The sequence below is a fragment of the Saccostrea cucullata genome, unplaced genomic scaffold, assembly GCF_032062105.1.
Source record: "Saccostrea cucullata isolate Sc308-1 unplaced genomic scaffold, CSIRO_AGI_Scuc_v1 ctg1687, whole genome shotgun sequence".
NCBI lineage: Eukaryota > Metazoa > Mollusca > Bivalvia > Ostreida > Ostreidae > Saccostrea > Saccostrea cuccullata.
This window is the reverse complement of record NW_026938680.1, coordinates 27,960-53,667: the sequence shown is the minus strand read 5'-3', so window position 1 is coordinate 53,667 and position 25,708 is coordinate 27,960. Positions and strand designations below refer to the sequence as shown.

At 32.8% G+C, this 25,708-nt stretch overlaps 1 protein-coding gene and 1 long non-coding RNA gene across 2 annotated transcripts; both read right to left on the bottom strand.

The window, feature by feature from the left end:
* Positions 1–206: 206 nt before the first annotated feature.
* On the bottom strand, positions 207–25,708 carry LOC134250901 (uncharacterized). The gene is made up of 10 exons (XM_062733265.1): positions 25,642–25,708; positions 25,090–25,344; positions 24,135–24,434; positions 23,688–23,966; positions 23,356–23,610; positions 22,536–22,832; positions 21,721–21,999; positions 20,833–21,105; positions 2,545–2,661; positions 207–564 (listed from the first exon to the last, which is right to left on the bottom strand). Exons 1-10 carry the CDS (start codon positions 25,706–25,708, stop codon positions 539–541), a joined length of 2,148 nt encoding a protein of 715 aa, XP_062589249.1. The 3' UTR covers positions 207–538.
* On the bottom strand, positions 14,460–15,142 carry LOC134250904 (uncharacterized). Its single transcript, XR_009988622.1, has 3 exons — positions 15,077–15,142; positions 14,624–14,974; positions 14,460–14,521 (listed from the first exon to the last, which is right to left on the bottom strand). It is a non-coding gene; the product is annotated as an uncharacterized LOC134250904 (long non-coding RNA).

Below are 25,708 nucleotides of genomic sequence, written 5' to 3'. Positions count from 1 at the left end.
GCATATGTTTCCCTTTCTAGGGCCCAGACTCAGGATTTGTGTCCAGTTGGGGTCCGCTAAAACAAACGTCACTATGAATTTTTTTTTGACAATTGAAACAAAGTAAACTTTTTTCGATGTCAAAGAATTTCAGAGTGTCGTTTACAATTGGTCGGAAAGAATCCAATTAACTTGTCAATGAGATACCGGAAGAAAATTTTTTTAATTTCTGATATGATCTCATTAAGTATGTACAAGACATGATTAAAATGATAAATCACGATAATCAATGATAAAAACGATAATCATATTTTTTTCTTTTTTCTATGCATGTACATAAAATCCAGCATTACAATGTAACTACTTATTCAATTTCACGTCAGTATTTATCACACATCTAGTATAATAAATAACTATTGAATTACTTCCCACTTGTCAAAATACACTATATATAGGAAAAAAAACATAACTTGTGAAATAAATTCCGTATCCACCATAGAATATAAAATTTCCTCAAACATTAAATTTCCTTCTTCCAAAGAATCTTCTGCAGCAACTATTATCTTTTGCACCTTTCCAAAATACCTGTATGAAAAAAGGACCACACTATGACACATAGAACTATCTGTGTATATATACGCATCTGCGATTTCAGAGTTATATGTATTTAAAAAAAAAAATAAACCGGCCCCTTTTTTAAAACGAAAAGGACACTGTGTATCTGAGGAAAACTGATTTAGGCAAGTGCCTAAATTCACCCCAATTCCCCTCCTATGAAAAGGGTTTTTCACCATGGGGCAAGTTGTTTCTTCAGATACACACTGTCCCTTTCGTTTTAAAGGGACCGGTTTCTTTTTTTTTTTGGGGGGGGGGGGGGGTAAGGATATTTTTCATTATCATTGACTTAGAAATTAATTTAATAACTGAAATCTCACGTGGATCCTCTAATCCCCTCTAGATCCACGAGAGAGCAAAGCAAAGGTTCTGGGACAGAATGTTTACTAACAAAATTAAAAACGTTTTATGTCTCCTTTTAGAAGAAGAGGGAAATCAAGGTAGCAGTAAACTACGAAAAAGAAAATAGTATCAATACGGAAAGATGATGGTAAGTAACTTGAAGTGATTAATGTCAAATAAGTCGCATGTCAATATAACTTTCTCGCATGTTGACAAAAAAAGGTAGCATGCCAACATACATGGAGTTATGTTATTGCAAAATGAGTCGCAAGTCTATCGTAAATTTTATCATACTGCATGTTGACATACGTACGTCTCATAATTTATGTCAGATTGCATTATGTTGCATCTTGGATGTATAACGTCAGATTTAGGCGTTAGTAATTATTTCATCCAGGAAATATACATGCATGGTGATAACAGAACAATATTCAAGTTTAAAAGTCCATAAAACAATACAAATAGGAGCCGAGCAAACACGGACCTCCTAAACGTTAGAGGTGGGATCAGGTGCCATTATGGAGTGAGAATTCCCTATGGACCGGCCAAATCCGCGGTGTGCTCCTTGTCATGATTGGGAAATAACGGAAAATCCGTCGTCAATTCATGGACTAAAAATTAGTATGAAAAACTTCAGTCAGCATTTGACTAAATGATAAATTGTATTTGCTGACAAGGCCATTGTATCGACCATAGAACTTACGAAATGATGACTTTAAACGAGACTGCTGATATTCTTGTTTCATCAACTTGTTTGTCAGTAATTTACCTCATTTTAGAAATTGTTCATACGTAGAGCATGCTCTTGCGTATCGAATCAACAGAGATATATAAACTCCGTATGCAGGTGATGAAGGTGATGAAGGTGATGAAGGTATATTGCTGCATGCATAAGTAAGGGCAGTTGATGATTGAAAAGTTACAGACATCACGTTTATTAGATTACCATTAACGTCTTTTTCAAGTCAAATATCCACATATGAATTATCCATGTTAAAATTAGATTCTCTGGAAAGATTTTCAATATAATTATTTAGAATATAATTGACATACTTTTCTCGCATGACATATAATTAACCTTGCATGAAGGGGGCAAAAATATGGTGGCAAATATCTGCCCCTTGTAAACATTCTAATTATTTTTCCATGGATTATGTTGACATGCAAGATACTTATGTCGACATAAATATGTCAACATGAAACGTTGTGGACATGTTAGAAAGAACCAATCTGTTCTCTTTGCCGACTTTACTTCCAAAAAGCTAGATGCAACTTTTTTGTTGACATCTATGCTAGTTAAATATATTGACATGCAGTTTACGTCAATATGCAACTATTTTAATGCTAGCGTGCAAATCGATGCAACTTATTTTATTTTTTCATTTCTCTTTTAGTTTCTTTTCTTTTCGTAATTAACAGTTGTCCGGAGAAAAACTGTGAACTGGAAGCGTTTGCACTTCTTCAGATTTTGCAAGAAGAATGATACACTGTCTCTAATATACATTGATTATGAGATACATTATGACAATGAATTCATGCATGTGTGATTTAAACATAATTTCAGAAAAAACTTAAACAAAAAGATTTCAAATATTCCAAAACTTGTACCATATTTGGTATGCAGTACTCCAACTACAATCAGTATAGCTATCACCATAACAGAGACTGTTCCCATGGCGACGCCTATCATTCCATTATCTGTGTTCTCCATAGATTCATTTGTCCCTGTTTATATAAAAAAAAACCAAAGGCTTCATTTAATGAAGGATGGTATAATGGGTCACAATGCTCATTTAGTTATATGTCTCGTGTGCTTCTTTACAATACCCGAATAATACCCCATGTTCATTACATGATTGTTCACGGCAGGTTTTAATGGGGTTTATCCAATATGGATAAACCTGGTTATTTCGTGCAGCTTAATGTTTTACATGCAAAGATAGATAACTCTTAGTTTCTTAACATTGAACGTCATAAATCATCGGGCTCGGTGCTTAAAAAATTCTTGATATTTCTTGTATGCGCATGTCATCTAGAATATTCCTTTTGAATCTGTAAATCGAACGAAGCAGACGCAAAGATTTTTTAAAAGAATTAATCGATCATCATCTGCTGATTTATTGTCAAATACAAGTAAATATGTTACGTGTATCAAGAGCTTAAAAGGCCAGAAGACCTTATTTCAGAGAAATCACAAGAAGTTCCGTATCCAGACCTAAAACATAGAGAAGGCCTAGCTGTAGAATTTCATGCAGTTCTGAACATGATGTCGCCATTGTCGAGCAGGCACCTGACTCAGAGTCACTGAAACTTCCTTAGTTTACCTGTTACCTGCTAATCCAGCTCAACATAATCGAGGTACAGTTTAATTTGACCCAAATCCTTTTATTAATTATCATATTTTTTAATTTTTACGAATTTCCATACAATGCAACATTCAAATGACGTCATATTTGTTATCAAGGGGAACCCTATGCATGTTTTTCACAAAATATGACACCTTTTTTCCACCATTGCTATTTGCCAAAACCAATATCGAGTGTTTTGTGTATTTCTGCACATTTGGGAATTTGCCTAAATCTAATGCACGTGTATCCGTCGTGGTTTAAACCAGAATTACAAACTTGCTTTAAAAAACCAAGACCCTGCATAAATAGTCTATAAACTATCCATCTAGGCTTCACATAGTAATAATTTGGGATTTCCATCGTTCGTTTTTTTTTCTACGTTGATCTATTAATGCCATTTTTATATAATTTTCAATTAAAATATCGGGGTTTGTTAAAAAAAAAAAAAAAAAAAAAAAAAAAAAAAAAATCGTCCCATTACATGTACATAAACATTTAATTTCTTTAAATATACACTAAATTATACATATACATAGAATTAATTTTTTAATAATTGAATTAATCGAATAATTAAACGTTTAACAATATTCTGTTTTTCTAAACGACTCCCAAAATGATTGAATAAATAAATAAAAATAAGGTATTCTAGACTTATTGATTTGTAATTAATATTAATTTTATTTCTTGGGAATTTTAATTGTAGGACACTTCACACCATTTCCTAGTCGTGTATGGCAGGAATAATCTATAAAATTAATGCACTTCAATTTTATTTAGATAGTTCAATGGTTACGTGTGGTGTTTAGTAAACATTGGTCTTGCCCACATTGACCGGTTGACTGGCCTGAGGAGTAATGCAGGGATATCGCCTTCCTAGAAATTGTATCTGTTGTACTAAGGATTATGATCTGGGCTGAAAGTTTAAATTAAATTTAAAAAAAAAAAAAAAAAAAAAAAAAACCAACTTCATATTGACAATTTTTCTTTGGTTTATAGCAATTTAATCACAAAACATCCAAAAAAAAAAAAAAAAAAAATAATTATGGCATTAGTCGGGATGTTAGTTATGCAGATTTTTTAAGTTTAATGTACATGTACATTTGAAAGCAACATATGCAAGGTATATTATAAAATAATGATAATAAATAAATTCCATATACTATTTCTCGGTTTATGTGGACCAGGTTTCATTACAGTACCTTTTCCCTCCATGTACATGTACCTATTCAGTTTTGCATCTGACTATTTTATAGGAGCCAGCTGTAGCCAGTCTCCTTCAAACTGGTGTATCTCAAAATACAGAAAGCAAAAGTCTTTTCAATTTCAGGCAACAGGTATCATTTCAGCAGATCTGGTCCCCTCCTTTTGATCATATGATTAATTTTATAGCATATATATGTCAGAGTATTATGGCTTTTCTACCGTCAAATGTTATTTATCAGGAATCAGTTTTGTCATCAACTTGCATGGTTGACAGAATCCAATCGACTCATTTATTATTAATAAGATCTGGGTTGGTTACAAGAGATGTAACTAATGCGTCTCAGGATATAAGAAAACTATTATAATACCTATGTTGGATAACATTGTCAGTGTTTTGCCAGATTTGTGTTCTGATTTTGAAGCTGCTTTATTTAAGTCTGCTTTTACATGATTTTGAAGCTGCTTTATTTAAGTTTGCTTTTACATGATTTTGAAGCGGCTTTATTTTAGTCTGCTTTTACATGAGCTTTCTTTGCATTACTAAAAGTGAGTAAAATAGTGGCTTTGGGTATCAAGCATATAATTGTCTCTTGTGATACCATTCAAGTTTTTTGTTACAACATTTTAGACTGGCCAAACTGGTTCGGGAACATGTTTGCATTTTGAAAAATATTACAATATGATTGTTTCAGTCTTTGCAGAATTTTGCTGTATTATGTACAAATATTGATAGGGCGTCTCAATTTTCACATTTAAACTCAAAACCCTTATCCCAATATCAGTTTCCGTCCATCTTAAGGTATTCAATGTATAATGAAGGGATTTTCGACACTTTTAGATAAAGATAAAAGTGAAATGAACCAAAATTCGCCAGACTAATAACATGTACAGAGACGGTCATTTTGCACATTGAAAGTTTCTAAGAGTTACCTGGCCTTGATTAAAAAAAAAAAAAAAAAAAAAAAAAAAAAAAATATTTATCTAAATTTCTTCGGTATTATTCACTTTATATCATATTTTAATAAACAAACAAACGCATATTTTCATCAAGAGATAATACTCGGATTAGTTTGAAATTCAGATTACTTCTTAAAATATCTTTCAAACACATATGCGCTGTCCATAGACTTTAATATTAAAATCAAGGTGCAATTAATTGGTTAGTAATCAACATGTAAATTCCTTGTTGGAACATTTTTGTTTGACAACATCTTCAAATTATGACTAAAATATTGCCGACTTGGCGTAGAACAATAAAAATTAATCAATCAAAATATTTTGCTACCATGATTTAAAATATTGGACTATTTATTTCTTAGGTACAAAATATGATCGTTATACATTGTATAAACTTTAAACAAAGCTTTGCAGTTTTTGAATATTCAGTCAACTGAAGTTAAGACGTACTGATTTTTCACATTGGGGTTGCAACCCACTTGTATACAAAAGTGTTTACAGAGGAAAATATTACGCAGATCGGAAGGTGGCAGTTGGGCGCCAGGGCTGTGTATTGAGCAAAATTGAAAAAAAATTAGATACGATACGATAAAATAATTTTTTTTTCTAAAGATATATGCGATATATTGGATTCTATTACAAGTCAATCATAAAAGGCTTATAAATCATTTAACGTATGAATTTCATAAAAATTAAGTACAGGTTCACGTAAGAATCATGCAATAGGTGACAAGTCCATGTTTTCAGAATTATTTCAAATTTTGCATATATGTTAGGAGTAAAGCCAATATTGGAATTATAAACCTATTTTAAGATTTCCATGGTAACTGTTGCCATGGCAACGACATGCAACTTTCTGGGCCAAATGTACTATTTTTCAGAGAAAAACACTGAAATTTTCCACTTTTGAAACTCTCTTTTTAAAAAGATTTTTGGTTAATTTCTCTGTAACTTTTTTTCTATTAATTAACCAACTTATAATCTTCTCAAAACCATTAATTTTTTGTTTGTCAAGGTTTCCTTTTAATTTTGCCATGAACTCAAGATACCAACATAAGAAAAATATTGCAAGTTTTGCAATTTTATCAAAATATCACAAAATTATGCATAAAAATGACAAACTTCCCAACTTTATTTTAATTCAAGCTTTATATGAAATAAAAGACAAACAATAGAGACACACATGCAATGAATCTCAAACTTGACAAATTATGGTTACCATAGCAACGGACAATTTAATTTTGCCACATTTCTAAATATTTCAAAAAGTGTTCATGCTTTCCTTTGCTAATTAGCATAAATTTCACAATTTGACTTAAATAATTACTAATATTATGTCATATCTCTTTCATTCATATTTCAGTTGGAAACAAGGAAATATTTTCATGCCTTTTTATTGGAGTTTTTATACTCCAAGCAGATCCTTTTTTGGTGCAAAAAGGTCACACAAAAATTGTATTAGTTTGCATGATTTGTTCAATGGTGAATATTATTCGAACTATTTTACGTAAAATATTATCACACTCATTGTCATCTGATAAAATATGATAAAGGTTAAAGTGATTAACCAAAGATTAACAATTTTACTGCAACAAGAGGCCCAGGGGCCACATCACTCACCTGAGCTCTGGCTATGTAAAACTAAAAACAAAACTCAGTTCAGTATTGAAAAAGTTTAAAGTGGGTTCAAGTGGGATCATGATTTGAACAAACTTGAATCTACACCACATAAGGATGCTTCCATATAGCTATGACCAATTATGTTAGTTGTTCTTGAGAACAAGATTTAAAAGATTTTCCCTATGTATTCCCAAGTTAAACATTGAACCCTGACCACCCATCAAGGCCCCATCCTACCCCTGGGGTCATGATTTGAACAAACTGAATTTGCACTATCTGAGGATGCTTCCACATGAATTTCATCTTTCCTGGACCAGTGTTCCTTGAAAAGAAGATTTTTAAAACATGTCATTACTTTTTCATTAATTCATAAGCATCTCCCCTTGGAAGAGGGCATGGCCCTTCATTTGAAGAAACTTGAATCCCTTTACCTAAGGATACTTTGTGGCAAGTTTAGTTGATATTGGCCCAGTGGTTCTTGAGAAAAAAATGAAAATGTGACAACTTTACATCCCCGACGACAGACAGAGGACTATTTTTGTTCAGAATAGCTCACTTGAGCCTTTGGCTCAGTTGAGCTAAAAAAAGTCAGCTTAATTGTATCTTTCTCAGCTCAGCAAGATGCACAGACCCCTTCTGCTCCCTGCGATTTTGAGTCATACTAAACGAGGCTTATAGGTACTTGAAAATAAGATCTGCACTAAAAACATTCACCTGTTCTCTCATCCAGAAAATGTCAGATCTAGCAACTGAGACTGAAGCAAGCCTGGTAATATGCATCCTTAGATGTATATCCCATGCATGTTTGATCAACATAGGGCTTATACACTGTAGGTACTCAGAAATAAGATATGCACAAAAAACTTTCACCTGTTCACTCATAACACATAATCTGAATTTTCTCTCTGACTATAATCGAATTATATTTTAAAAAATAGATACTGGTCAATCTAATAAACATCAAAAGCAATTGCTGCCTTAATTATAAGATCACTGTTACATCTAGAAAAAATTAAATGCTTTAGAACATTTGTAGCACATAACAAGCATATTTATAATTATGAACATGAATGAAAACAAAAGCTAAACATGCTAAAGGGATTGTTTTCACTTGTCATAAGATCAAAGAAAAAATACATAGATACAATACTAGTATTATCCAAGTTTTTGTCTGCACACATCTTTTTAAATATAATAATATCCAACAGAACAGAAATCTGGATAGCTGGATTGTGTGAGTGGCAAAATGTCCCTTTCCTTATAAATTTACGAGGCCAAATTAATATTTTCAATCAGTGCATCCTCCTCAATGGCTTCCAAAGCTGCCAGTAAATCTTTGTCATCAAAATCCTCTGTCACAGGTTTATTGTCATATCCCTTACTTGCCATTCTGGAGAAGAAAGAAGTTATTTGAGCTGTGCTCAACCATTCACTGACACTAAATAATTTGCTTCCATCCTCATCAGTAACAACCCTCATTTCTTCAGCAACTTCTGATGGAACTGCTTTCCTCCCTTTTTTGCCATTTTCATATTTTTTCATCAAGTAGTCCTTCACTTTCTCTGGAAAACGTGAAATCTTCCTTGGTTTTCTAAGACCCCATCCCATAGGTTCAGCTTTAAGCTCCTTTTCAACACTTTCTTTAGAGGACAAAACATTTTTGCAGGTGATTACTACTTCACTACATAGCTGTGCCCACTGAAGCTTTATTTGGTCGAATGTAGACTTTTTGTCTAGTTTCATTTGGTGTTTACCACACAACAAATGAGTTTCTAACCCTCTGTATGTTGAATACTTCTTGGTACAGCCAACTTCTGGGCAATAAAATAATGCCACTGCAGCATCTTCAGCAGTTTCTCTCTCAGTGTTATTTCCAGAAATTTCTAAACCATCAGAATTTTCCTTTGATTTAGTTCTTATTTCTCCCTTCTGCATAGCAGGGGTAATAAAGGGCTCCAATATCAAGCATCCAGACGTGTGTTCCTCATGTTTAGAACTGGTAAACTTCCTGATATCCAAGTTTGACATAAGTAAGCCTCTCCCAATATTATAAGCTTTACGCACAATCATACCATCCTCTTGATAAGTGATACTGCTGTAGTTGTTTATGTTTTTCATCTTGTGGGTACTGAACAACTGTTTTGTTGTATCTATAGCTACATTTGCCACTTGACATCCTCTGACACCTGCGAGTAAAAAAAAGAGAACTTTAATAAATTTAGGGTGGGGCCAAAATAAAATTATAGTTTGTTTGGAATTGCCTCCCGCCTCATTGTAATACCCCCTCCTGAAAAAATTTTATTGACCAAAAGTAGGTAGATTTTTTTTTTATTTAATCAATTTTTTTGCCCATTATTCATGTATCACAGGCACCATACAAAACACCGAAAGATAGTGTCAGATCTATGTAAAATTAGGAGTTTTTGTTGATGGTAGATACCTTTTTTAAAAGTCAGAAAATGTATGTACTTTTTACTAAGATTTTTATTAAAAATTTTAAATTTATCTTCAATTAAAAAAAATAAAATAATTTCCCTCCCTCCCTCCTGTGTCTGAAACCCTTCAGGCGGCAATTCCAAACAAACAAATTTTTAAGGATGGCCTGATCACCAACTGCATGAGACTTGGAATTTCATTGGTTTTCTAACAAATTGAAAACTGACTTGCAATAATTTATTTAAGAAATATACAAAAAGTTTTAAAAATTTCAATGAGAGCCATTGAGAGGTAAATTGGGTCGGTCACGTGATCAAATCCTCTGAATACTGATAGGCCTTCTCAGAAGATTTGATCACGTACCGACCCACTTTATTTCCCTTTGAAATTTTTAAACTTGTTCTTTATTTCTAACAAGTATATATACATTTGAGACAGACAATTGAATATTTTCAAATACAAATCATTGTACTAGCTGTTCGTCACAGATTTTGATAAATTACGCAAGGTGCAAATCAGCTTGAAAGGCGGTTACGTTGAATTCATCAAGGAAAGGAATCCATTTAGAGGGGACATATTTTTTGAAAGGTTCCTTGTAATCAGTAACAGTGAATGGATTGTTGTCTGGGAATATTTGTTTTCCTGAAAATTAATAATCAAAGCTGAAAAAGGCACAGAAACAAATTAAATTTGAAGATTGATGATAAAAAGTTTGAGGTATTTCGACTGTTGGGAAAAATGGGAAAAGAATGGATTGATCGAATGGATGGAGACACATGTCCAAGCCAGTTAACTTGAAATCAAGTATAAAGTTTGATCAAAACCATTAAATCTGCGATTGTTAATAAGTCATATTTATTATATAACAAAGAGACACTCAAGAAACAGCTTAAATTTTTATGACAACGCCGAAGGTTTTGGGGTTTTGAAAATTGATCCTTGATCTAGAAACTTTATATAAGGTCAATGCACATTCATTGACCAGTAGCATTGTCAGTGAATTATGATTCACATTGGATTCTAATTATAGACGCTTTACTTTAAACAAGGATTTTCAAATTCTGCTATATAACAATTTGTGTTCAGTATAAAAATCTTTGTAATGAGCCAGCACACGTTTCATCAATCAAGTGCATGTTTTGATGTCTGATGCAGTTAAGAATGTTTGCCCACTTGCTGCATAGCTCTTCATTTTCATTCTATGTGCGCTATTTTGGAATCACATTTGGTTTCCCTGCCTGTGGCTCAAATAAGCAGTATTCTGCTATGGAAATACCTAAAACATAAATATATGCACATAAATTAAATGTGCCCAAATCCTTGTTTAAAAAAATTAAATCAGTGCAATTATGCAAACAGGTAAAATGTATACGTGTAAGGTTTATAGAAAATGTATAACTATACTACTCATTAAATTCCACTTGACACTAAAAGAATTTGTTAGATATGACTTAAAAATCCCAATCATGACTTTTAAATTGGAATATTTAAACGTACATGTATATAAAGGCACAATCATGTAAAATGTTCATGATATGGAACTTAAATAGGAGTTATATCTAGCATTGTTATACCTTTAAAAATTTGTTCCTATATAAATCTATATAAAAAAGTTTCTGATGTTTTGCTGAGCGGGCATAAATAAATCAATGTTTGACCGCTGAGTGACATATTCGACTAGTTGAGGAAATGTTGGACTGCTTATGCCACAGAACTGTCAAAGCATAATCTCATTTTCATTTGTTGATGTTAACACTGTAACATCAAGGAAGACAGTACAAAATACATGTGTCAAAAAAAGAATTGAAATGAAAGGTATAACAAAACATTTATTGATTACATACATGTGATAATTTCTAGACCAAAATACGGTACAGCAGTCTTCAAAATACTGGAATTTGGTGAAAAATACTGCACATTGCAAATCAACACATGAGGCCCAAAACAGCGCTTACCTGTGCACATCCGGCTTGAATTTTTACTTAGGATTTGAACAAACTAGGATCTACACTACCTGAGGATGATTCCATATAAATATCACTAAGCATAGCTTTGAAGTACTTGAAAAGAAGATTTTAAAAGGTTTCCCTATATATCCAGGCTCTGACAAATCCCATTGCCCGACGCCTGGGGCTAGTGAATTTTGGAGGCGGGCAAGTGAATTTTTAATAGGCATTTGCCCGTGGGCAAGTAGCTTAAAAATAATCAATAAATTAATATTTTTAAAAATGTCATAGTTTTCCGTGAAATTAAAATTATTTTGTTGTAAGAGTTATCTTCCTTTGTTTGTCACACTTCGTATGCGAACCAGTTTAATTGTGTCATCATTATGCAATTTTACCGAAAGTTTTAAGTACATGTATTTGCACTTAATTGAAAGTGACAAATTGGCATTGGAGAAATGAAGAAAGTTTTGACAGTTATGAGGCAGAAAACGATCGACATCGTCCATAAGAATGTTAGTGAAAAACTCAGTACAAAACTGTCAAAGCATACGAGGTATGAGATAAGAAGAAAAAAAGGCCTGAAACTTATTTAAACAAATAGCAGATATCATGACTATAGCTGAAATATGATAGCAATTTTACGTCTCTTGTGTTTATAAAAGAAAGTACATGTATTATTCTGGAAAAAGCATACAATCAATTAACAGATTTTAACGTAGTACTTAATGGCAGATGGTTTTAAATGTCGCCAATATTCAAAATAACAATCCTAGGCTGAAATCTTTTTTTAATTTGGAGACAAATTAATGATCATGATGAATATAAAGTGCTGGTTGGGCAAGTAAAAATTGAAGTAGGGCAAGTGAAATTTGACCATGCACTTGCCCGTGGGCAAGTGCCTGAAAATCTATTTGTCAGCCCCTGATATCCCTATGTAAAACTTGGGTCGGCCATTTCGGCTTTTTGCGAAAATTGGCCTGAGAACCACAGAATTAAATTTAGATAGCCTTAGTTAAGACTGCTTGAATTACCTCTCTGACTTGCGCAGTCTCTTGGTCTTTAAACTTCATCTTCATGTCCTGATAACATGGTTTACATAATCCTACAAATAAGAAATTAATAATATAATGGACTTTTGAATAGGTTTACTTGCTGCTTAGTGCTTACACACATATGTAATTATGCATATTTGCATGTGTAAAAATTTACATATTTTTACATTTTTTTTTTTTTTAAATTCTCTATGAACATGTATCTTTCTTATCATGGTATTGATCATGTTTAGATAAATTTCAAGGCTAAAACAGTATAACCCCTCTCCTTTTGATATTGGGGTGATAATAATTCTCCATAGCCTAAAACATGTGTTAAAAAGAGTATTGACCTGTTCCAAGTGGGAGTAAACATCCATAACTCTTAAATTTCAAATGCATAGAAGGAAGAAAGACCATGCTGAGGCTTTGCCTTTGAATGTTCAGGGTGGTCAGGATGCAGACACACTCTTCCGGGTTTCCACTGCAAACCTTTACTGTATCTGAAAGTGTACATACACATGTTCATGTCTTTTGCACAGTAGATCCATCTTTTGAAGAAAGTATGAGACAGAGATGCATGTATTATTATTATTATTATTATCACTTTTAAGAAAAAAAAGGTCTTAAAATGTTTTCAATAAATAATATTCATTAAGGCACAGTTTTTGATTTGATACCTCAAAATTTATCTAATAAAGTAATTGTTTCCAATACATGCAATATGATACTGTGTTCACCTCACTACCCTATTTTTCTTCCATCCCCTTGTAGAAATAAATATGAATATTGTGAGATATTTGAAATACTTGTTTATATTTCCATTTATTTTATCAAATATCTAAAAAAGGGCAAACGTGACTTTGATAAAGGTCATAATCACAAAATATCCCAGCTCTTCTGGAATCAAAATTCTCCTTCTGTTAGTTTTTCATTTAGTTTACAGAGCTGCAGATGTGATCTCAGGCATCTGTCAGTCTTCCAGTTTCACTAGGTTTTCATGTTCAAATTTTGAGCTAAGGTGAGCAGTTTAAAAAAATACATTCGGAGACATTGCCTACGATTTGTTCACAGGCAGATAATGTATGAAAACAATCAGACATGTCAAAATACACAACTATGACAAACAGGTCTAGATGAACACTAAAATAGAAGAATTTCTTAACAATGAAAAATTCAGAAATGACACACTAATCATTATTTACAGCCAATAAATGATCAACAAAGATTCTCTCATAGTTTTACCTGATATGTGGCCTTGTTAGAACCAAACCCTTCAATCCAGTTGATGAGCCGTGGCAAACTGCAATGAACCTCTCTAACTGGGACTCTAACTTGGCTTTAAACAGATCTTCATGTCCTGATAACATGGTTTACATAATTTACAAATAAAAAAAATCATATAATGCAATTTTGAATACAGTTTATTGCTGCTTATGCTTACACACATATGTAATTATGCATATTTGGCCTTGTGTAAAAATTTACATATTTTTACATTATTTTTTTTTGGCAAATTCAGCAATCAACAGTAACTGGGATCAATAGTATGGCAAACATGTTTAGATAATTTAAGGAAATAGTAAGAACCCCTCTCCTTTTGATAAATTTACAATAAAGAAAAAATCAGAAATACATGTTATACAGTTACTATGACAACAGGGAGATTCTTATAGTTATACCTGATATGTGGCCTTGTTAGTCCAAACCCTTCATATCCAGTTGATGAGCTGTGGCAAATTCAGCAATCAACACATACAACATATACACATGTATCCAGTAACTGGGACTCAATAGCTATGGCAAAAAGACCTACATGTAGCCTGAAATAGAAAGAATTTCTTGATAAATTTACAATAAAGAAAAATTCTTAAATATGTGTTTCAGTAAATAAGACATTAGGGAGTTTTTAGTTATACCTGATACCTTGTTAGTCAAACCCTTCATATCCAGTTGATAGCTGTGGCAAATTCAGCAATCAACACATACACATGTATCTAGTAAATGGGACTCAATAGCTATGGCAAACAGACCTACATGTAGACTGAAATAGAAAGAATTTCTTGATAAATTTACAATAAAGAAAAAATTCAGAAATATGTGTAATACAGTAACTAAGACAACAGGGAGATTCTTATAGTTATACCTGATATGTGGCCTTGTTAGTCCAAACCCTTCATATCCAGTTGATGAGCTGTGGCAAATTCAGCAATCAACACATACACATGTATCTAGTAAATGGGACTCAATAGCTATGGCAAACAGACCTACATGTAGACTGAAATAGAAAGAATTTCTCAATAAATTTACAATTACAAAAAATCAGAAATACGTGTAATACAGTAACTGTGACAACAGGGAGATTCTTATAGTTATACCTGATATGTGGCCTTGTTAGTCCAAACACTTCATATCCAGTTGATGAGCTGTGGCAAATTCAGCAATCAACACCAGTAACTGGGACTCAATAGCTATGGCAAACAGATCTACGTGTAGACTGAAATAGAAAGAATTTCTTGATAAATTTACAATAAAGAAAAAAATCAGAAATACATGTTATACAGTTACTATGACAACAGAGAGATTCTTATAGTTATACCTGATATGTGGCCTTGTTAGTCCAAACCCTTCATATCCAGTTGATGAGCTGTGGCAAATTCAGCAATCGACACATACAACATATACACATGTATCCAGTAACTGGGACTCAATAGCTATGGCAAGCAGATCTACATGTAGACTGAAATAGAAATTAAGATTTCTTGATAAATTTACAATGAAAAACCAGAAGTCTCTGTCGAGACTGAAGCTCTACTGGTTTGTACTTGCAATCAAAAAATGATACACAGAATTATGTATCTTAGTGTAGTCTGCTTGTGTGCCAAGTTATATTGAAATCAGATCAAAACTGTAGTATATGTATCATTTTAAAAGAATTTCACATGCAAATTTCTTTTTTTAGTCAGCACGGCAAAACCATTCATTGAAATCAAAAACCGATAAAGAGAATTGTGTATCTTAATGTAGTCTACTTGTGTGCCAAGTTATATTGAAATCAGACCAAAAGTGTTGGAGATGTGTAGCTTTTTGAAAGAATTTCACAGAATTTTCTATTCTTAGTTACAATGGCAACACTGTTCATCGAAATCAAAAACCCATATACAGAATTACATATCTTAATGTAGTCTACTTGTGTGCTAAGTAGGGGGAGTAGCATTTTGAAAAATTATTTACAGACAGATGGCCGGACGCCGGACGCAGTCTATCGCATAAGCTCATCTGGTCTCTGACCAGTAGAGCTAAAAATCAGAAATACACGTATTACTGCATTTAAACAGGGAGATTCTTATGATTAAACCTGCTATGTGGGGGGATGGGGGGGGATTCAATTTAGCCGAGTTAACGACATCAATAAAGCTTGCGTCCGAGGTAGCTTACTTGAAAAAGACGAACAAAAATTAGCCATCGAATTTGATTGGCTAAAAATCTGTTTCTAAAACTATACAGAAAAATCATCGTAGTGTTTTTATGAAAAATAAGACACTATGACATTTTATTTATTCAATGCAATATTTAAAATCTGGAGTTGAATTTTTAAACCCACACATTCTCTAATTTTTCTTTTAACCGAGATTATAACAAACCATTCTATGGTTGAGTTTCACTTTCCACTCGGCGAGCAGTTTTGAAACTGATGACGGAGATAAATTAAAATAAAATAAAGACAAGTATGTCAGATATGGTTGTGTAGATAAATTATCATAGAAGACATTCTTGTCATGAACAATTATGTTATATCTGCTTATTAATGATGGAACTATTTTATCTGAACAATTTGTGCGAGTCGCGGTTGACTACAGTAATATATCTTGAACTAAAAGTATGTAATGATCGAATATATTAATAACAGGGGCGGATCCAGCAATTTTTTAAAGGGGGGGGTTCCAGGGTTGTGTCCCTCTACCCCCCCCCCCCACCCACCCACCCCCCTTACACACTCTCAGGCAAAGATTCACACACATGTATGGAAAACTATAAGATTGTGGAAAATAATATCTTTGTTCTACGATTTTTTCTTTGAAAAGGTACCCCCAGTGTTTAAAAAAAATCAACACATTTAAAAAACTACTGAAGCCTTATAATTGAATGGATTTGCAGCATTTCCGAAGCTAATGAATTTTCTTAAAGAATTTGAATATCCTTAAGATCGCGGTCCGAATCTAATATCAAATTTAACCTCGCATGTTACATATCATATATAAGATTAGATATATAAAAATATGTAGAATATTTTCTACCATTCACTCATAAAAAGTAATAGTGAAGGTGAATGGAAAAACTAAATGTGTGAGAATCTATTCTTTCAATACATATTTAAGTTAGACGTACAAATACTTATTCTCGGGAAACGTTTTATCCCCCTTCTTTCTCTCTCTTTTGCCACTTGGCAAAAAATAAATCTTGAACCCCTCTGAGTATGTAATAATCGCCAATGAATAATGAATAAATAAGTTTTATTTATGACTTGTTCTAGGCATATGGTATTTATTTCTAGTCATTTGGTTTTTTTTTAAATTTCCTTTTTCTTAAATTATCTCAGTGGAAAACACTGTATAACTAGATCAAGAGATTTTGGTGGACCTACATCTTAACCTATCTACAAACTCAATAGTGGTGACTCTGATTGTAGAATTCGTCAACACTATACATAAGCTCTTTGGTATTGAGAATTTACATATGTGCAGGACTCCAGGAGCGACGCATGTGGGCTACATGTCTACCGTTTCAAAATTTTCTAAAATAATATTCTAGGTCTAGTATTCTAGATTATCAACTGCATTTGTATTTGTATATGTCGCAGCACCAACACTAGTTTTTATACGACGATAGCGCTGTCGATCTTATTAAATAACAAAGTTGTTGAGGGCGATCCTGAGGGCCTCGAAAGTTTTTTCGCGCACTCTAGCTGATCTAGATAGTCAAGGTCAAATGAAGGGAATACCCACTGAAGGCTATCCAGGTGGTCCCACAGTGTATGCTTAAGTAAACTCAATTCAATCAATAATATTCAATTAAAACAAAACTTACCATCAATTTACAAATAGCAGACTGCATCTTTTCGACACCGCATTGAAAATGTTGGCGTCGTTCAAAAAATGCGCGATGGCGTCTACTTCCGAGTAATTTTACATGTTTAGTTTGGAAGACATCCGAGGATTTCCGATTGGAGATTTCCGGGAAAACATCAAAGGGGGATAACTTTTTTAGGAAGGAAGTGATATTTTAGGTCTCGATTTCTCAAATAATTTGCATTTGTCAGGTCTATCATTTTGCCTACATGTGATTGTCACTAAACCTGAAAAAAAATATGCATCACGTTTTTATATTAGTTTGGGAAGGTTGCGTTTTGAAAACATATTTGTGCTATATAATTCATTGAAAACGGTGACTTGAACCCAAAACTTCAAATGCTCGTATTTTTTTTATTTGACATCAAAAGTGGGAAATTTTTTGTGAGATGATCTTATTCAATCTTTATTTTATTTTAATAACACCAGGAACTAATTCGGTGTCATGTGACTTATCACATTTTTTCGATTTTGCATGATTCTTACGTGAACCTGTACTTAAGTGTTTCATTGTCATTACAACTTACACCTCAAATTAAAACTTTTAATGACTATCAAATCAAAACTTTTAATGACTGTAAAATCAACATTTTAAATTAAAATTGTCTATGCTTTAGTAATAATTCTAAAAACTGTGTTATTGCCTTAAAAAATTGAATGATTATTTAACAGATTTAATTAGTGAAATATGATTTTTGGTGATTGAAGTTCCAATCTTTTTAACAGAATTAGAAGATAAAATGCTTGTCCGATACGTATTTGAAGTAAATTTTCGATACGATATGTTTCTTGTATATTGATACGTATCGATAAATTGATAAAACCCTACAGTCAGCAGCCTGCAAATCTTACATAAGACCATTGTTGTAAATTTACCTTCTGTTTATATATATGTTTTATATTATGACACAACTTTGCAATTCAAATATTGCTTTGACATTTACTTAGTATTCCCACAAACTTTTATTACATATATGGTCACATATTTTGCCTCAAAATAATTGATAAATTGCCTTGCAAATTTAGAATGACAGAAGTGCAGACATAGGATTAATAGTGCATGTGCTACATTTAAAGTAAGTTTAAGGGTCGTGGTGCATCAATCAGTTATCCACATATTAGGACGCATTGCAAGGGAGATACTGGAGTTTTTCAGATTTGGGAAACAGTTTTATTTATACTTTGAGAAATGATATCAATTGTGTAATTTTGTTTTGTGAACATTTCTGCGATGCTTGTCATGAGCCCCATTGTGTGCGAGTTGCACATTTATCATTTTCAATGCAATTTGCATTAATTTTCAAATTTCAATCTTAAGGCGCAATTTGTGCCTTTCACTTACCAATTTGGTTATTTGGTGCGATTTGTACCTAATTTGTGCACGATTTGTGCTTTTATTGTTGATCTGGGTGCCAATTTTAGTTTGAGACGGATGGGTCATGCGACTATGTCCCTTGACCCATTTGGCTTAATACATATATTTTGGTACGATTTGTACCTAATTTGTGCACGATTTGTGCTGTTGTTACTTTGGGCCGCAAAATTGCCGCCCCAATTTTAGTTTGTGGCGGATGGGTCACGTGACTTTGTCCCTTGACCCATTTGGCATAATTTTGCAAAGAATGCTGTCTCCGGGGGGTACTGTTTTTTCCAGACTCCTTGGATCAAGGTGGTATTTCTCTTGCTCATCATCTATATTCATTTACCTATGCTGCCATATAATCATAATGATCGGCGCATACATTGTGTTATATCTAATTTATTATTAAATGGCCATGACAAGCACGCCAAAACAAATAAAGTCTTCTTTTTATTGACTGTATTTTCAGACTTCGTAAACCTTTTACTGGGGTTAATCTGATCAAGTTTGTTTCTGTTATTGTCTTGGTCCAATGTCACGAAATAATGGGGTTTATCCAATATGGATAAACCTGGTTATTTCGTGCAGCTTAATGTTTTACATGCAAAGATAGATAACTCTTAGTTTCTTAACATTGAACGTCATAAATCATCGGGCTCGGTGCTTAAAAAATTCTTGATATTTCTTGTATGCGCATGTCATCTAGAATATTCCTTTTGAATCTGTAAATCGAACGAAGCAGACGCAAAGATTTTTTAAAACCCACCCTCCCTCCCCTTAATTTTATATTTTATCCCCCTTTAGCACCTCTCCCATTCTTCTAATGCATTTTCATTACAACTGTTTTTTTTTCCGGTTGTTTTTTCGTTTTCTTTTAATTTCTCGTTTCAGCGTCATGGCATGGATCGAATCTTGAATAGGATCCACCAGCTTGTTGATGTGCTTTGCGGACCTTCGATGTTGATGTGCTTTGCGGACCTTCAATGTTCCAGTTGCGTGTGGCTATTGACTTTGTTAGGCATAATTTTGCAAAGAATGCTGTCTCCGGGGGGTACTGTTTTTTCCAGACTCCTTGGATCAAGGTGGTATTTCTCTTGCTCATCATCTATATTCATTTACCTATGCTGCCATATAATCATAATGATCGGCGCATACATTGTGTTATATCTAATTTATTATTAAATGGCCATGACAAGCACGCCAAAACAAATAAAGTCTTCTTTTTATTGACTGTATTTTCAGACTTCGTAAACCTTTTACTGGGGTTAATCTGATCAAGTTTGTTTCTGTTATTGTCTTGGTCCAATGTCACGAAATAACCACAATATAATGCTGATCAATATGAAGATTATATCATATTTGCTCGATGTTATATATTTTAATAATAATGACGCTTGTAAAAAATCATTTCTCCATAAATATGTACAAAAAATGAAAGTGTTTCTTGGGGAAATATTTTTTGAATGACCCCAAGCCATTTTCCTCATTTCCAATGCTGATCATTCCTGGAAGAAATGATTTTACTTCTTGTGAACAAACTTGGATCACCATTTGCTTTTGATGATTAGTTGAAAATAAATGATAATTTTATAAAATGAAATGAAAAAAAAAAACATTAAAGCAAAACACGACCATACAAGAAACACCCCGCGTAACAGGCAGACGGTGGGCGGCTGGGTGCAGTACATGTAACTTTGATGATAAATCCGGCTTAATGAGTGGGCAGGTTTGATTTCACATAAATGCAATATACCTGAAGTCCATATTCACATCCCGGAACACACAAATAAAGAAATACGAGTCATTTGGCTTGTAAACGATTTCTTAAAATTTCTTAAATAATATAATTAAAACACATTTACATACCTCTTTCAAGTTTAGCAGGCATGGTGCAGCCAATCTTGTTACAGGCGATAATAGCCACATCATGCTCACCACGAACACCGGTCGGAACCTCCGCGGTGTGAACGGTTGAATTGGAGTCGCTGATATTTGCCACAACCTCCCAAAGAGAGCTGTTCCACTGGTATATTAGAAAATACTGAGTATACCCTCCGTTATACTCCGACCTCCAGGATACCTTCATTGTTGTAGGGTTTATCATCGAGATCAAATGGACAACTGGTGGTGCAGGAATAGCTGGAAAAAATCTTATCCTTATGTTAATACTGCACACCTAATATGCATTTTATATTCAATAATACAGTAAAATAACTTCATGTAATGGAGTACGAACAATTGTTTTTTTATTTGTCCAAACTGTTTTTATAATTTCAATATCATCCTTTTAAGGTTTGGTTCATTCTTCCACTTAAAACATTATGTTCCGAAGCACAAATTGATAAATTTTCATGTTTCAAATTTGAAGAGGATATAGCTTTATTGTTGATAAGATTATAATATTGAAATTCCTAAATCAAATGTTTTTGTTATTGTTCCATTTTTATCTCACCTACATTATTGCAATGCTTTGTAAATTGCAGAATTGTATGTGAATACCATTTCAAATTTCCTCAATGCAAACTTTTATTGTATATCCAAAACAGGATAGAATAAATATGATTTATGAAAGTCACAACTTGGAAAGTGTAAAGAAAATATGGAAAGGTAGTTTAGTATTAAAAAGCTATTTCCTTAGGGACAGTATTTATATTAAAAATACTGTAATAAAGTATCAAATAAATTATGAATGTAATCTTCCTGAAGTCCTTTATTCCCATTTGTTTAATTGTTTGCTATTTGCTAACGACTTACATTTTATGAGTCTTATTTTGTAGGTGTTGCTGCTATTTGATTCGATAACTTCTTTAGCTCGACAATTAATGTCATCGTACATATTAATCCTATTAATAGTAAACGCATATGTCGATCCACGTCGAACCATTGATCCATTTCTGTACCAAGTATAAGACCAAGTTAGCAGGTCCCTGTAGTATTGTGGGGCCGAAGTGGACGAAGAAAGACAAGTTAGAGTGATCGCCTTGCCGTACTCAGCATCTTGTTTTGCTTTAATTATTGGCGTGGAAGGTTTACCTAAAACAATATAAATAGTTATATACTATAAAACGGTATGATTTTAAGTTTCATCATATACCCGTTTTCATATATATTTGTAAGAGAGAAATTCTGCAGTAAAATCAAAAGTTTCTTAATCAAGATCAAACACATCAATACATTTACTTGCATATTATACCGGTATGTCAATTGCAAGGTTCAAGCAGAAAAAGTTTTATCCTATTGATACGACTTATGGTACCTTATCCAAAGCATGCCATCTTTTGTCGTCGCCAAACAAGATAAAACTAAACTATTAAATTTCCTACATCGGAGAAGTACACAGGCATCCGGCGTTACTTTATTTTTCTTTTAATAAAATATTCTCCCTACCTAATAAACAAATATACAAGTGGATGTGACCGACCTAGAACAATTCAAGATGTCACACGATGTGTACCTTGTTTATTATTTGGTAGGGAGTATATTTTTTTATTAAAATAAAAATAAGTAACGTCAGGTGCCTGTGGAGAAGTACTGTAGAATTTATTTGAAGATGCTTTGATTATGATTACCTGCAACAATCAGCAGAATTCCCTTTGTGCTCTGTGCGCTGGAACTAGATACCCCACCAACGTAATGTCCAGCGTCTGTGACAGCTAAGTTATTAACAGCGAATTTGATGTTTGGAGAATGAACAGGGATGCTTTTGTAGATATATTTATAGCTGTGAATGCTGGTTGCCCCCGAATCAGTTATTTTTATAAGCAAACGACCTTCATGAAAAATGGAGTATAACCCGGAGGAAGGGAACTGCGATATTGTCCAATGAAGGGATACGTTTTGTCCTTCTTTGGCAATCAATATATCAGCTGAAAAAAAGTCAAGGTCATCCATGTTCATTTGAGAAATTCCTTTAATTTGTTTCAGCAGAACATTATTTAATTATTTAGATGAAAGCTGGACACTCTTCAATGTTTAACAGTGGAATAAACCTTTAAAAATGTCTTGAACAGATTCAAGACCATTTATTGGCTCATTAATTAGACAGAATGTTGTTGTTTTCTTTATTCATCTGTCATCAACACATATTCCATAGGAAATGATAATTATACAAATTTACAAATTAGGATCCCCTTAGAGATTTTTTAAATATCAAATGAATACTTATTACAAAATGACAGTTTCCTGTTCCAAATTATTGTATAAAGTGATAGGCATTTTTTCCAACCATAATTGTTTGCAAGATATATTTTTAATGATATCCCCAAATGAAAAATAGTTTGGTTAAACCTAGCTTGTATTAACAATTAAGGATATGAAATGTTTAAAAAAATATTTTAAAAAAATGATGTATAAGAAGGAAAGAAGATTATCTTTGAAGATTCAACTTACGTATGTTCATAAACAAACTACGGCAAATGTCATACTCGTCTGTTTTAAACAGAAATTTAACATCAACTTCTACAGGAGAATGCTTCAAACAGTTCTTAAGAACATATTCCTGATTATGAACATCAGTCCACGGTATCATCTGATTCCTATTCAGGGTCACAAACACCTGCTCCTCTACACCCACTGTTTGTCTGGGCCATGTGAATACGACAGAGCCGTTCATAAATTTTGAATTTATTTCGTTCTTCTTTGAGCCTAAAGAATTACAAATTAAAAATGTATACAATGAATTTTTATAATCTATTAGACTTTAAAAAGTGATTCTAACTTACAATTTGATTTCTGAATTTGCACCGTATCACTTGGATCCGAATATAGTATCTCCTTGGCTTTACAAGTGATTACGTCCAAGAACAAGCTTTCTTCTACAATGAGCCTTAATATTTTTCCTGATTTGATAAAATTATTGTTCTTATACCACTCATAAGTAATGGCGGGAAAAAGCTTATAGTATTTTGGTGTAGAAGTGGATTTGCTGCAACATTCCAATGTTACGTAGTCACCCACTTTTACAACACTCTGTCCAGTAACAGTTGGTTTCCTAGGCTTGCCTAAAATGTTTCCATACAAATATCCAAATGAAGTACTTTTGAAAAAACATACTTTAAAAAAAAAGACTTTAAAAAAATAAAAAAGCAGAAAATTGAATGAGTTGGTAAGATTTGTTTGAAACCAGAAGATTTTGTCAGCTTATAAATCTAATTTAATCTATTATTTACCATACACAATAGCATGTATCCTATTTCCCTTAGCGGCTATAGCACTTGACGTACCGCCTGTGTAGATGCCTTCATCATGTTGGGTGATATTTCTTATTTGAAAAATTATGTTTTTTGAATTTATTGGTTTACTTAGATACGTGTATTTTTGAGAATCAATGGTACTAATCTTCCTGTGAATGTCCACTGCAAGGATTTGTATTTCTGAATGGAAAATAGCGTATACTCCAGTCTTTGGAAATGCAGCAATATTCCAAGATATAATCCCTGTTTCTCCTTCCTTTAAGAACACTTTCCGCACTGAAATTTCACAAAAATAGGTTCAATTTAAAAATGTTTTAAACAGACAGTAATGCTTTTTTCATATGTATAGTATAAAGCTTTATACTCTGGAACAAGAAAGCAGATATGGTCGTTTGAGTATAAGCTGTTCTTGTGAAATATGCGGAGATAACGAACAGTATTCAAGATCAAAAATCCATTAAGCAAGACAAAGTTAGAGCAGAGCAAAGACGGACCGCGAAACATCAAAGGTCTACTTCCTCAGGTCGTTCTACATAATAGAGATAGTACCATAAATAACATAAAAAAAAACCACCTACAATATTTTCTTTCAATTAAAAGCGTTCAAAATGAAACAAAAAGATTTTTAATACTAAATACTTAAATTTTTGTTCCTGGTGAAATATTGATTTAGAAGTGGTTTGCTCTCAAGAAGTTTTTATTCTTAATGTAAATATTTTAAAATTAAACATCAATCAGAAGACCGTCTAGTAAAAATAAATGTATAAATGTATAAGAGAGCATTTAAATATTTTTCATGACTAAAATCATATATTATTGTATTAAAACTTTATTATATCCACCTATTTGAGATTTTAATGGGTGATCAATGATGAATGGATATATATAAGATAATGACAACGTATATGTATACTGAAGGGAAAAAATGTACCTTGAATGTTGAACTGGAATTCAGAAAAGGAAGAATTTCTGTATTTAGTCAAAATACTCAGGCGGATACTGCTGTAGTTCAAAGCATCCTTGATCGACAATTTTGCATCTTTAACTTGTATCCAAGGTTGAATTAGTCGAGAATCTCCCGTAAACATTACATGTGACGCAAGTATAGACGATTTATCATTTTGATGCCATGAAACCTCCAAGGTCCCATTTATAAACGTATCCTCAGTCTTCAGAGATTGTGTTTCTAGTCAAAAACAAAACAAAACAGTGTGTACAAGTACTTTTGATATTATGAACCATTACTTTTTCTGTGTTTTTTAAAAACAATCTGAACGGCAAACGTCATATATTTATATAGAGTTTCAACCAACAATACAAATATTATTACACAAAGAAAACAAAGAAACTAAGTTGCAGGGTTCAAAGTATGAATAATTATGCCTTTTTTGAAAATATTAACTAAAACACATCAGAACTAAATATTGAGAAACCCAGTTATTTTTTCGTGATTTTCAGAAGAATGATAACCAAGACAACTCACCTCCATAGGTGATATACAACAACCAAAGCACCGATGTGATTTGTATGCTCACAGCCTTTTTAAACAT

Coding starts and splice junctions, on each gene's coding strand:
- LOC134250901 (XM_062733265.1), bottom strand. CDS start 25,708: ATGTTTAAAAAGGCTGTGAGCATACAAATCACATCGGTGCTTTGGTTG. Junction 23,611..23,687: donor GCAAATTCAGAAATCAAATT/GTAAGTTAGAAT, acceptor GTAATTCTTTAG/GCTCAAAGAAGAACGAAATA. Junction 565..2,544: donor AGTACTGCATACCAAATATG/GTACAAGTTTTG, acceptor TTTTTCATACAG/GTATTTTGGAAAGGTGCAAA.